The sequence below is a fragment of the Eulemur rufifrons genome, chromosome 19, assembly GCF_041146395.1.
Source record: "Eulemur rufifrons isolate Redbay chromosome 19, OSU_ERuf_1, whole genome shotgun sequence".
In the NCBI taxonomy this organism is placed as follows: domain Eukaryota; kingdom Metazoa; phylum Chordata; class Mammalia; order Primates; family Lemuridae; genus Eulemur; species Eulemur rufifrons.
In genome coordinates this window covers 91,119,398-91,133,880 of record NC_091001.1, presented here as the reverse complement: position 1 = coordinate 91,133,880, position 14,483 = coordinate 91,119,398, and the positions used below count along the sequence as shown (strand labels likewise).

General features: G+C 33.1%; 1 protein-coding gene across 4 annotated transcripts in view; it reads left to right on the top strand.

The window, feature by feature from the left end:
- The window catches only part of BIRC6 (baculoviral IAP repeat containing 6), a 220,746-nt gene that overhangs the window by 111,091 nt on the left and 95,172 nt on the right, over positions 1–14,483 (top strand). For all 4 annotated transcript variants that reach the window (XM_069494939.1, XM_069494940.1, XM_069494938.1 and 1 more), the window contains exons 44-50: positions 10–143; positions 2,294–2,421; positions 8,412–8,974; positions 9,954–10,129; positions 11,021–11,117; positions 11,268–11,462; positions 12,033–12,233. In XM_069494939.1, the coding sequence (XP_069351040.1) occupies positions 10–143; positions 2,294–2,421; positions 8,412–8,974; positions 9,954–10,129; positions 11,021–11,117; positions 11,268–11,462; positions 12,033–12,233 (1,494 nt within the window). The remainder of the gene's footprint in view (positions 1–9; positions 144–2,293; positions 2,422–8,411; positions 8,975–9,953; positions 10,130–11,020; positions 11,118–11,267; positions 11,463–12,032; positions 12,234–14,483) is intronic.

The following is a 14,483-nucleotide window of genomic DNA, read 5'->3' as shown; positions in this document are numbered from 1 at the left end:
GTTTTGTAGCTGGTTCCAGCAGTGCCATTGGAACTCAGGAGAGTACTGCTCATTTGTTGGTTTCAGATCCAAACCTTATTCATGTGTTAGTGAAATTTCTTTCTGGCACCAGTCCACATGGAACAAATCAACACAGTCCACAGGTAATATGACTTTTTTTTTAATTTTTATTTTTTTATTTCAGCATATTATGGGGGTACAAAAGTTTAGGTTACGTATGTATATTGCCCCTGCCCCCAGTAATATGACTTTTAAACTGAGATATGCTCAGACTATTCAATAGACAATATTTGTAAAGTAAAACTATGTAAATTTTTTGCTGAAGTATTAATAGCCTTTTGTGTATCCAGGTAATTAAATATTTTGCATTGTTTGTAATAATAGCTATACTGACACTGAATAATATCAGTAAGTTGTCTTAGAACAATACTAGGTTTTCTAAATATATTGACATTAATTTTGGATAATTTAAGAAATACTTTGAATAAATACTTATTGCAGTCAGGGAAGTGTTTCAAAAATTCTGGAATTAAAAACATTTAATAATGTATCATTTTTGATGCCCTCTACTATTGAGATTGACAATTTACCTTACATAATCCTTTTATGAGATCAATGATTTTATTTAACAAATTATTACTCAGGACTTAAAGCATTTTTTATCTCATTATAGTTTTTTTTAAATCAGTTTAATTTCTTGCTACATTGTAGTGCTTCTTTTTTTTTTTTTTTTTTTGAGACAGAGTCTCACTCTGTTGCCCAGGCTAGAGTGAGTGCCGTGGCGTCAGCCTAGCTCACAGCAACCTCAAACTCCTGAGCTCAAGCGATCCTCCTGTCTCAGCCTCCCGAGTAGCTGGGACTACAGGCATGCGCCACCATGCCCGGCTAATTTTTTCTATATATATTTTTAGCTGTCCATATAATTTCTTTCTATTTTTAGTAGAGATGGGGTCTCGCTCTTGCTCAGGCTGGTCTCGAACTCCTGAGCTCAAACGATCCGCCCACCTCGGCCTCCCAGAGTGCTAGGATTACAGGCGTGAGCCACCGCGCCCGGCCCATTGTAGTGCTTCTATGTAAATATTTTTACTTCATTATATTTCTTTTCATATAAATGTATTTAGTATTTATAACATCCTTTTAACAGAGGTTATTCAAGATTATCTTGTAAATTTATCATTTTAGAATTCTTATCTAGAGAATTAGATATGTTTTAAGGTAGTTGTTTACTCCTTAAGAGTCCCATTCCTTCTGTTTCGTTTATTCAGTATTTAAGAGGCTTCTATGTGCTAGGTACAGTTTTAGGTACCAGACATACAGTATTTACCAAGACTGAGTCTCTGCCTTCATAGAGCTTACATACTCTGATATTGAATATACTCTAATTTTGTAGTTCATAATAAAATAAGTGAGAAAAGGAAAAAAGGGAGGGAGAAGAAACTACTTGTAGTTAGATAGGGACAGGGTTTTGGTGGAGTCAGAGATGTGTTATCAAGTGGTTACTGTACTTATATTGAGTTTGGAACAAGAGGAATCCTGGGATCACGAATTCCAATTACATCATTTTATGTGTGAGAAAACTTGCATCAGCTACATTGCCCATAATTGTGCAACTAGTTAGTGATAGAGCTAGGTGTCAGGAAGCAAGGCAGTATATAAAAATAATATATTTTCCTCCTTTTTTTTTTAAGGCAGGAGGAAATAACTTTGAAAGACTTTTAAAAAGTTATTGAAGACTCAAGCTTTCCTACTGAAATCTTGGTTTTACATAGGAAGTTCAGTTAAGATTGCTGGGATTTATGTGCTCAGTAGTAGAAATTAACTTTGCTTAACTCCAATATAATTGGGGGTTTATATTGTGTTTTTTCCCCAATAATCTTCCACGGTTTTGTGACTTGTCCTTTATGATCACATAAAATGATATATGGGAGTGTTAACAACACATTCCAAAACATACCTCAGGTAACTTAGGGTAGTTTTCATTACTATTTCTTTCATTATTGAGACAGAAGTTTTTTGTGTCTTGATATTGTTTGTTTTTAGCTTTTAGTTTTGTTTTTCACTAACTTTAGTACTTTTTCTGCTAGTTGTTAGAAGCATGGCCTCTTACAGATGACTTTACCTCTCTACACCTGAGTTCTTTTGTTTTGAAATGGGATAATTAATACGATTATTTATGAAAATCAATTCAGAAGTGTTTTGTAAACTCTTGACATTATACTTGATACTTTGTAAATGAATGATCGTGTAAATGCTATCATGTAACAGTTTTCAGTGGGTGTACATTTCTCTTCAGGTTGGTCCTACAGCTACACAAGCTATGCAAGAGTTTCTTACACGATTACAAGTGCATCTTTCTTCAACATGTCCTCAGATATTCAGTGAATTTTTGCTCAAGCTGATTCACATACTTTCAACTGAAAGGTAAATTTTGATGTACTCATATGTTCCTGATATAGAAGTAACATGTAATCTTCCAAATATACTTTTCCATAACACATTGCTTGGGGATTTATTGAGGAACAGATAAGCAGGAGGACAGTAGGGATTAAAGTGGAAGGATTTATTGATGTGTTTCCTGATTATTTCCATTTGTTTATGGTTCTCTCAATTTCCTCAACTCCCTTTAATATGAAAGGAATACAGTGTCAAAACTTGGCTTGCTTTTTAATGATTTCATAGATTAGTTATTATAACCTTAATAGGTGAAATTTATTTTGAAGCTGTTAAATTATTCTGGAAAAAGCCTGGAAAATATAGCTTAGAAAAGAAAATTATGTACTAATCTCATGTAGAAATCTTAAATAAATTTATTAACCAAATCAGGCAGTATATTAAAGGAATAAATTGTGACCATGATGGATTGATTCTTACAATGCTTTAATGCTTCAGTATCATCCATATTATAGTCATTTTTATCATTCTGTAAGACATTTTATACAATCCACCATACTGATGAAAACATTTAATGGAATATAAACAGTCTTACTTAATTTAAAACAACAATTAAAAAACTGCATGATAGATTACACGATGAACAAAACATCTGTTATGTTTTGAGTTTGTAAAAAAATTCCCAGTAATATCAGAAATAAGTCAAAGGTGCTATTGCTACCTTTATCATGTAATTTCATTGTGGAAATGCCAATGCATTTGAAATTATTTCAAAAATACGTATTCAAAAATGAGTAAAATCATTTTTATATTACATAACTTTTAAAAAATTAACTTATTAGAAATCACAGGACAATGTGTAGTTTATAAAATGTAACATAAGATAGGTGTGGTGTTATGCACCTGTAGTCCCAGGTAATTGGGAGGCTGAGGCGGGAGGATCACTTGAGCCCAGAAGTTCAGAGTACTGAGCTATGGTCATGCCTGTGAATAGACACTGCACTCCAGCTTGGGCAACAAAGTGAGACCCTATCTCTTTGAAAAAAAAAAAAATTTAACATAAAAATTTATAATATGTATATAATATTTGAAAAATGGTAGTAAAATGCCCAATACCTAGTGGTTTCTTCTTCCTTTATTGCTATTTTAAAACACTAGTGTGGTTGTGGTTTAATTTATTTACAGTATATGAGAATATACACAGAAAAGGGAAGTGTCAAGAAGGAGTAGATTCATGATATCAGGGACATTCTGTTATGGTTTTTATACAAATACATTTGGAAAAAATCAGTATTAAAATAAACACTATCCATACTTCATTAGGGAGGATTTTGTGAGATTTTGAATGACATAAATAAAACCAGCTGACAGGTAAATATCAGTCACCATTTTTATCATTTTTCTTTTAACTAGACTTTTATTTTAACTCTAAACATATTTATTAGGTGTAGGCTTTAACATAGTGCTGTCCATGAAGAGTTATCCAATAGTGAGGTTTTCACATGAAACTTCAATACATTTACTCTAACATTTTCTAAAGGAATATTAGTCTTATTTTTAGTTTAGTTACATCCAATCTTTTAAAATGGAGATATTTTTAAGAAAGTGTCTGGTATCCTGTTAAAGAACCAGCAGCTCTTCAGTTAGATTAATGATATTATTTATTATATGCACTGAAACGAAATACCCACTCTTAATATAAAGCAGGCATTCCGTTTTATCAGTTGAATGTTTTGCAGATATTATCATTTTCTTAATAGTATTTTCAAAAAGCAGAAATTTAAAAATTATAGATGAAATCTAAATTGTCAGTTTTTTCTTTTGTGTATAATTATTTTTGCTTCATAAAGAAATCTTTTCTTCACCCAAGGCCACACAGATTATCCCCTCTATTTTCTTGTAGAAATTTGACAATTTTGTGTTTTACATTCAGTTTTGTTATTTTTTGCTTTTGGGCTGTAATTTTGTGTGCATTTATTTGTTTGTTTGTTTTGGCTTATGGGTTTTCAGTTGTTCCTATATCATTTTGTGAAAATACTATCCTTTTTTCATTGAATTCCCTTTGTAATTTTTTCAAATATCAATCAACCATATTTGTTTTGGTCTGTTTGTGTGCTCCTATTATATGGAATTGATGTTTGTATCTATTCTTTAGTCTTGGTGCCCTTAATGTACTTCTTGAAATCTAGCAGTGTAGGTTTTTCATCTTTGGTTTTTATTTTTGGAATTGTTTTGACTATTTTAATTCCTTTACTTAGCCACATAAATTTTAGAATCAGCTTATAGATTTCCTCCCAAAATAATTCCTGCTGGATTTTGATCAAGATTGCATCAATCCATAGATCAATTTGGTCAGAGTTACAGCTTATACAGGATTTTCTTTCTATACAGCCATGTTGCCAGAGAATAAAGACTGTTTCTCTTCTTCCTTTCCAGTGCATATTTCTAAATTTATTGTCTTTCTAATCTTGTGAAACATTCAATCTTTCACAGTTAGATACGTTACTAGCTATAGATTCTTTTTTAGATTCCTGATAATAAGTTGAGGAGGTTCCAGTTTGTTCCTAACTTGCAAAGACTTGAAAAAAAAAATCGTGAATGTCTCTTAGATTTTGTCAAATGTTTCCCTGCATCTATTGAAATGATCATATGTTGTTTCTTTTTTAGTCTGTTCATATTGTGAATTACATTGATTTAAAAAAAATTTTTTTATGTGGAGATGGGGTTTTACTATGTTGCCCAGGCTGGCCTCAAACTCCTGAGCTCAAGCATTCTTTCTGCCTCAGCCCCCTTAGTCGTTGGGAGTGTAGGTGCATACCACCATGCCCTGTTAGATTTTTTTTCTTAAGTGTTGATCAGTGTGTAATCCCAGGATAGTTACACTTGGTCATTATGTATTAATCCTTTTCATATCTTGCTGAATTTAATTAGTTAATGTTTTGTTGATGATTTTCAAATCTGTGTTTGCAAGGCATGTTTGCATTTTTCCTATAATGTCTCTGGCTTTTATATCTAGGTAATGCAAGCCTCATAAAATGAGTATATTCTTTTTTATTCTCTGGAAGAGGTTGTTTAAAATTTGTGTTACTACTTATTCAAATATTTGGTATTATAGTATATGCCATTGAATCATCCTGGGCCTAGAGTTTTCTTTGCATGTTTTTTTTGTTTGCTTTTTTGAGACAATGTCTCGCTCTGTTGCCTGGCCTAGAGTGCAGTGGCATCATCCTAGCTCACTGCAACCCCAAACTCCTGGGCTGAAGTGATCATTCTGCCTCAGCCTCCCCAGCAGCTGGGACTCAGAGGCATGTGCCACAAAGCCCAGCTAATTTTTCTGTTTTTTGTAGAGACGGTGTTTTGCCATGTTGCCCAGGCTGGTCTAGAATTCCTGGTCTTAAATGATCTACCCCCCTTGGCCTCACAATGTGCTAGGATTACAGGTGTCAGGCACCACACCTGTCTTGTGCACAAAAAATATTTAAGGTATTTTATAGATGCAGGATTATTCAGGTTTTTTCTTTCTTCTTGGGTGAGCCTTGGTAGGTCGTGTCTTGAAGGAAGTTGGTTATTTCATGTATGTTGTTGGATTTATTATTTGTAGTATTTTCTTATTGTCATCTTAGTTTTTTATAGTATCAATATGGTGAGACTGCTTCTTGTATTGGTAATTTTTCTCTTTTTTTGGGTCATTCTGACTGGAAGTTTATCAGTATTGGGATTTTCAAAAAACCAGCTTATAGTTTCATTGCTTTAAAAAAATTTTTTTATTTCCAGTTTCATTGCTTTCTGCTCTGTTTCCTTCATTTCACTTTCTTTGAATTTAATTCGATATTTTCTAGCTTAGGTCATTGATTTTTAGACTTTTTTTCCTAGCATAAGAATTTGACAATATCTGTAGAATTGGTCTCTTTAGACTACTAACATTTAATGTAATTATTGGTATGCTGGCTTAAAATTGACATTTTGCCAGTTTTCTATTTATTTCATCTATTTGTTACTTTTAAAAAATCTTTTTTGGGGGCTGACTTTTGAATTAAAGTTTTGATAATTTTATTTCCACTATTGACTTATTATTTGTAACTAAAATTTTTAAAATAGTGGTTGCCCTAGCTTTATAATATGCATCTTCGTTTCATCATAATCTACTTTCAAATATTATTATTCCACTTATGTATAATGTCAGAACTTATGACAGGGTAGTTCCAATTTCTTTCTCCCATCTTCCGCGACATAGTTGTTGTTATGTTTTACATATTTTGTAAACACATAATACATTGCAACCATTTTTTACTTTAGACAGTCAGATTTCTATTAGACAATGGAAGAAAATAGTATTATACTTGGAAATAGTCCTGCCGCTTCTGGTTGGTGATTAGTGTGAGGATTTGAGTTGCTCTTCTTAGAAGTTGAGCTAGGTTCAAGTTTTGTTGTTGCTATGGTTACCTTTCATATGACATTGACTTCAATTTTTACCTATTTTACCCTCTGCTTCAGTAGGGGCTAGGATACAGAAGGGTTATTTCCAATGTTCTTGTTCCATCCTCAGCTTTTGTTCCTCCTTTATACATCTGTACTACCGAGAGAATCTCTATGGCACCACCTCCAGCAGTCAACTGCTATTGCTTGTTTCTCAGTGTTTGCTAGGCTCTTAGTGGTGGCAAGTGTTCCCTGATATTCTGGTGCTGCCTTGGTTTTTGACAGGCTCTCTGTGATTGGGCCTCAGAGGTGAGGCTTTCTCAGTGATTCTTTTTGAAAACAAAAACAAAAAATTTGTCTCCGCCAAGCTTTGCCTCGTATCTTTGGCCATTTCTGTGCAGGATGGCATTTCCTGTTCTACATTGGTGGGAAACTGCTAATGGTATTTGAGGGTTTTTTCCCCTGATGACAAATATGTGGTATCTTTGCCAACACCAGCTCTTTGGTTTTTCAGTACCAACTAGGTATCCTTGCGATACTATCCTGACACTACCTGAGCATCAGACTGCACAGGTTTAAGGGGTCAGTCCCACAAGACTGCCCTTACTACCTGGGCAAGTGCTGGGTCTCCAAGTTACCCATACTTCTGTCCAAGTTGGCTGTGAGTTTGGGGGTTCTCACAACTCCCTCCTCAGGTTCAATAATTCATTAGAATGACTCACAGAACTCAGGAAAAGCACTTTACTTACATTTTCTAGTTTATTATAAAAAATACACAACTCAGGAACAGCCAAATGGAATAGATGCATAAAGCATGGTGTTCAGGGGCTGGGGAGGGCTCCTGTGAGTGTGTAAGGAGTGTATTATCACCCTATCAGCCTTCAGCAATTTTTTTTTTTTTAAACCAAGAGAAGCAAGAAGCAATATAAAAAATATTTCAGGTGAATTCTCCTTGCCCATTTGTACATTGCCAGTGTCTCTTCTTCCCATTTTCTGCCACAATAAAGCCAGTGCTCACGTTCTACCTCCTTGCGGGGGTGCCTGTCTTTTTCAAGCTTTTTTGGTTATCCTGTGACTTCAGCTGTCTAATGGGTTTAAGAAAAGTTTCAACTTTTAAGTTAATTTAGCCTTTTCTAATTTTTCAGTTGGGGATGATCCTCTTTCCAGCTTTCTGTATCTTAGGCATAAGCAGAATTTGAGAGCATTCAATTTCAATGCATAAGAAAGATTTGATTGAATCTTAATTTTTGAAAATCAAATCAGTAGGGAATGTTTATGATAGCATCGTTTGAGAATGTAACAAATTAGAGCTCATTCCATCACAGTGCCCTGTGACTTTGGCTTATTTTAGTCTGGATCTTCAAAATTACTTCTTTGCTTTTTATTTGTCCCTTAGTTTTCTATTCGGAAGAGAAGTTGTTTTTGAGTTTGTATAAAATGGTGGAGGAAAGAATAAGAGCTCCCGAAGAGATGGAAACTGTTAGCTACCAAATGAAATAAAGAATATCAAGAGTTTAATTATTATTTAGATGTCTTATATTGTGGTGGTTACTCGTTTGACAACTACTTAAAATGGTTTAATTTTTAATCTCTCCCATTTGCAGGGGTGCTTTCCAGACAGGCCAAGGACCTCTTGATGCCCAAGTGAAGCTCTTAGAATTCACTCTGGAGCAGAATTTTGAAGTTGTTTCAGTTAGTACCATTTCTGCTGTGATTGAATCTGTCACATTTTTAGTGCACCACTATATCACTTGCTCAGACAAAGTAGTGTCCAGAAGTGGATCAGATAGCTCCGTGGGCGCTCGAGCATGCTTTGGGGGACTATTTGCCAACCTCATTCGTCCAGGTGATGCGAAAGCAGTTTGTGGCGAAATGACAAGAGATCAACTTATGTTTGATTTGTTAAAACTTGTTAACATTTTAGTACAGCTGCCTCTTTCAGGCAATAGGGAATACAGTGCAAGAGTGTCTGTGACCACCAATACGACAGATAGTGTTTCAGATGAAGAAAAAGTCTCAGGAGGCAAAGATGGCAATGGAAGCAGTACCAGTATTCAAGGATCACCCGCATATGTTGCCGACTTAGTCTTAGCCAACCAACAGATTATGAGCCAGATTTTATCTGCTCTGGGCCTGTGTAATAGCAGTGCCATGGCAATGATAATTGGTATGTATTGAGAATGTTAATCTTACACTTGTTTCTAGTACTATACCTGTTTTCTTTAACAATATATGGATTCATTTTCCTTTGTAGTATAAAACTACTTTATCATAAAGTTCTTATTGTGATTGACAGAATGACTTCAGTTAATAAATGAAAGTAAAATATTGAAAAATTTGTGTCAATTTCAATAAAAAGTATTAGAAAATACTAACAAAGTAACTTTTAGTCAATTAATAGAAAGATCAATCTCATGAGTTAGGTATTATAATTTATACCCAAGCATCTTTAATGTTTCAAGATGAAGAATTTCTTTTCAAATTTTATAATACAGACCAGTAAGATTTATTTGTTCACATTTTAACAATGAAATATAAAACTTTATTCAAACTTTCTATGACATATATCAGTGAAGTTTGTATATTGTTTATATATTGTTGCTTAACATTTCTACCTATTTGAAAGCTAATACATTGCATTAAATTTTTAAAATAATTGAACTTCAGTAAATTGTGACAAAATCCGTTTCTGATCTGTTTTTATCTGCTGGTATTTCTTTCTTTGTCAGTGTATGGGAAACAGCCGTGTTTTCTTTTTGATTGGATGTTTTGCAGTATAGTGACATAGCAAATCACTTATTTTTCTCTTCATTTCCTTTCTTCTTGATATATAGCAGTATATAGAGTGATATTCCCTCAGTCATATAACAGAGAACATTCATTTTTTTTGTTATCAATCATCTCATGTAAGAAGATATCCAAAAAACATGCTGTACTGAATGTTATAGATATTTTCATCTCCAGGGGGTGGCGTGACCGGGTGGATGGAGGGGTGTGTGTATGTATGTGTTTGTTTACAGCTATTATGTACTCATCCTTAAGTGGTTTTGGGGGAAAAAAAAAATGACTCTTTAAAGTCTATTTTAATTATTATTGTTCTTTAAGGATACACTTTTTTAAAATGTATAATCTTTTATTTTTATTAGGGGCAAGTGGGTTACATCTCACTAAACATGAAAACTTTCATGGTGGGTTAGATGCCATATCTGTTGGGGATGGATTATTTACTATATTGACAACCCTTAGTAAAAAAGCTTCTACGGTCCACATGATGCTGCAGCCGATTTTAACCTACATGGCCTGTGGGTATATGGGCAGACAAGTAAGTTCAAGCCAGCAACATTTGCGGTAATTTAAATAGATTTCTGGCAGCACAAATAGAGAATTATATATAGGACAGAGATAAATAGGTGTATTCATCTTATATGTTGGACAGTGAAAAGCATCAGTAGGTAAGGGCTACGGATTATTAATAAAAGTTGCACAGTTAAGTTTCCTTGAAGTGGTATTTTCAAAGATCACCACAGTAATATAAGAATAAAGCATTTAATGTGTTCTTAAATTTTAGATTTCTTTCTGTAATCCCAAGAAGTAGATCTTTTCTTTTCCCAAAAAATAGCATAGTGGAATACCAAGATGTTCTATAAGAAAATTTAATATGAGTATTTTCTTACAATTTATGTTGCATATTTAGCTTTCTTTCAGTTAGAAGGGATTAGTGTAATTTAGAAAGAAAAATAAGAGAATTTTTGCTTTTTATAGTTCCTTTTTAAAAATGAAATTTTAGGAGCCAGTTTGATTATATTACTTTATAGTCCATATACTGTTTTGAAATGCAGATTTTAAAACAATTTCTTAGTCTTTTTAATGTCAGTATATAATTATCATTTTCTTAAATATTTGTTGAATATATTTATTTCTCTATTGGAAAATACAAAGACATTTGAAAATGTTCAAGTTTTAAATAAAATTAGCATCTAGTGGAAAACAGCATAAATGCACATTAATGTAAAAAATGATAATAGGTGAAGACAAATGCTTTAAAAACTACTCTGAGTATCAGAGAGGAGATACTTCTCTTCCTTTCTGATTTCGTGTATTTTGGCAGACTGAATTTGCAAAAATTAACTATAAAGGAATATTACATGCACTAAGAATTTTAGTAGTCCTTATTCATAGGAAGATATAACAATATGCATATTTAATTTTTTAGGGCTCTCTTGCTACTTGCCAGTTATCTGAGCCGTTATTGTGGTTCATTTTGAGAGTGTTGGATACTAGTGATGCCTTGAAAGCATTTCACGATATGGGTAAGATAAAATTCCGAAATCTATTATTTAAGTATAATCATGTGATAGTACATTATATTCTCATTTTTGTATTCTTTTGTGAAAGTTGACTCTTGATATTGAACCATGTATCCTAAGGTAATTGTCATTTCATATTCTTTGTAAATTTAGGTGGTGTTCAGCTCATATGCAACAATATGGTTACTAGTACAAGGGCTATTGTGAACACTGCAAGAAGTATGGTATCTACTATTATGAAATTTCTTGATTCTGGTCCGAATAAAGCTGTTGACAGCACTTTGAAAACAAGAATACTAGCTTCTGAGCCTGACAATGCAGAAGGGATCCATAACTTTGCACCCCTGGGTAAGAAAAGTGTTATTAACTCTTACTGGTGTGAATTTGTTTTGCTTCTTCACTGCTGTGAAGCGAAATTAGTTGTTGAAGTAAGTTGATGATGACATACTGTTAACGTTTTAATTACAAACTGTTGAATTTAAAGGTAGTGGATGTCAAAACATGCTACTCATTAGAAAGAATGTTTTAACGGTTCTTTAGCAATAAAGTTTCCTTTTATTTTTAAGTTTAAACACAATTTATGAAACTAGAGATTCTTATGTCAGTTTTCCTTTTAAATATTAATTGTATTGAAATGACTTTTTCCTTCTTAACTGATACTATCTTTAGAAAGTGTTTCGAATTTAGATATTTACTCCTTTTTCCAGCCTACAGAGTTTCTTTTTATATTTTTCTTATTTCTAATTCATAAACATCCTAGACATTAACATCTTAGAATAAAGATGATTATTTTAATAGCATCAGATGTTTATGTTTTCAGTAAATTTTCCTAGTTTAATTAGTATGATTTGACTATTTCTTAATGCTTTATTGCATTTTTTTTGCAAGTTCTTATTTTATTTAAAATATCATCTCCAGGTACAATCACATCTAGCAGTCCTACTGCCCAACCAGCTGAAGTGCTTTTGCAGGCTACACCTCCACATAGAAGAGCTCGCTCTGCTGCATGGTCCTACATCTTTCTACCAGAGGAGGCTTGGTGCGACCTTACCATTCACCTTCCTGCAGCAGTGCTTCTTAAAGAGATACATATCCAACCTCACCTTGCATCTCTTGCAAGTGAGTAGTATTTTATAAAGAACCATCATAAGAATATAATTTAGAAATATTTGAAAATGAGAAAAATATTTAGCAAGCAGTGATATACTTAGTTATGATTACCAGATTGTGTGATTTTTGAATAGTTTTTAGTGGAATATTTAACACTACCACCAAGTCATTTCCCACAAAATGAAATGACATAGCTGTTATCCTCAAATAAATAGATTTGTTTGGATATCTATCCCAGTTATCTATTACTTTGTCTTTCCTTTCTCCCAAATTTGTTAAGCTATAGTAGTAAACTGAAATTAGTTCATTTATACACTCATGGCTAGCTAGATTAGTTTTTCAGCCTGCTCCTCAGTCCTTGCACTGTAAAGGGGAAGTAAGCGTTGATTTATTTGTGTGTCTGACCCTCTACTCCTCCAGAAGATAACTCCCTCTGTGAAAAAATTTTTTATTATAATACTTTGACTATATGAATGTGATTTTTAAATTTGTAATATTTTTATTACATAATTTTATTGTAATATTGTGTCATTCATTTGGTGCATGTTCATTGAATATATTTTATTAAATTTTATAAGGTAAATAATTAAAAATAATTTTTAGAAAATACGTTATAGATTAAGAGCAAGAACTATTTCAAGTATTCTTAAATAATGTGAAGTATTTTATATTTTATGGTCTCAAGTTCAGTACAATTATAATTTTTACAGAACTGTTGCAATTGTTAAATTTATGTTCATTGATTCTCACTGCTATCAGATGTCACCCAATAATTGGATGAGGAGTTATGTGTAATTTTGTAGGTTTCTGCCGTATTTGGAAGAAGAAATTTTTTTCTACTTACTTTCAAGAGTAGACTTGCAAGTTGTATTTTGTATCTTAATTAGTTGTGGAGTTCACACTACTGAGATTAAAAAAAAAAGATAGAATTAATGTAAAGGTAGAAAGAAAAGTGTTTTATAATAGGTCAAAAAATAACTGTATTAAAATGCAAAATATAAGTCAACATTTAGACTTTGGGAAGAATCTAAAATGTTGAAGAGATTTATTTGGAAAGCAAAGGGGAGTGGTTCATGTATATGGTAGCTTTTGAAAATTGCTAGATTTTGCACATGGGGATTGAGATAGGAAGCATATTAGAAAGGGAAACTCTGTTGTGGTTTAAGCAGTCCTTACTTAAGTGTACTTGATTTAAAAGTTTGGTTTTATTATTGGATTTGAGCAGAAATTGAAGATATATTCTGCTGTAGTAAAAATAACAGTCTTTAGAATCAAACATAGGCTTGCATATAAAGTGTCTCGTTTGTTTTTTGTGGGAATGTGGATTGCTTAATCACTTTTCCTGTGTCTGCTCGTATAAAATGTGATAATATTTTCCTCAAAGGGTTTTGAAAATTAAATTTAAAAATTGATGTGACTTGTCTAGTTATCAGTATAAACCATGTGCCATGTAGTTGGCATATAGTCAAGGTTACTTCCTAATTTTACCATTAAAGTTAAAATTAAGACCAAATTTCAAAAGGTGTTTAAGTTGATGGATACATTTATTATATGGGCTACCATGTTATGCTAGGAAGAAGTAATTTTCCTGTAGTAGCTGCCAGTTGTTACTTCCTTGATTACTCCTTAAATTTTAGCAAGAATTGATTTTCAGAAAATTTCTTGTGGATGTTTGGGTCAATTTGAAAGGGAAATAGGAGATTAGAGGTGAGAACAATTTTTAAACTCATCTGTGAGTTCAAACTCAATGTTTAACAACATTGCAGTATGGTAGTAGTGAAGTAATCAGTTGGTGAAAAAACGTTTGTCTATCTATCTGTCTATCTATCTATCTATTTTTGAGACAGAGCCTTGCTCTGTCACCAGGGCTAGAGTGCAGTGGCATCACAGCTCGCTGAAACCTCAAACTCCTGCCTGCCTCAGTCTCCGGAGTAGCTGGAACTATAGGCATGAGCCACCACACCCAGCTAATTTTTCTGTTTTTTGTGGAGCAGGGTCTCACTCTTGCTCAGGCTGGTCCCGAACTCCTGGCCTCAAATAGTTCTCCCACCTCAGCCTTCCAGTGTGTTAGGATTACAGGTGTGAGCCACCTCGCCAGCCAGAACACCATTTTTTATTACAACTGTGTTGCTCAAATTATTTTGAAAGTATGTTATAACATATTAATGATAATTCCATTTTGTCCGTGATAATTTTGAGTAAAGTAGAAATGGTAAAGTAATTGCCTAATTGGCTTTTTTTTCCTTGGGGAACATCAAG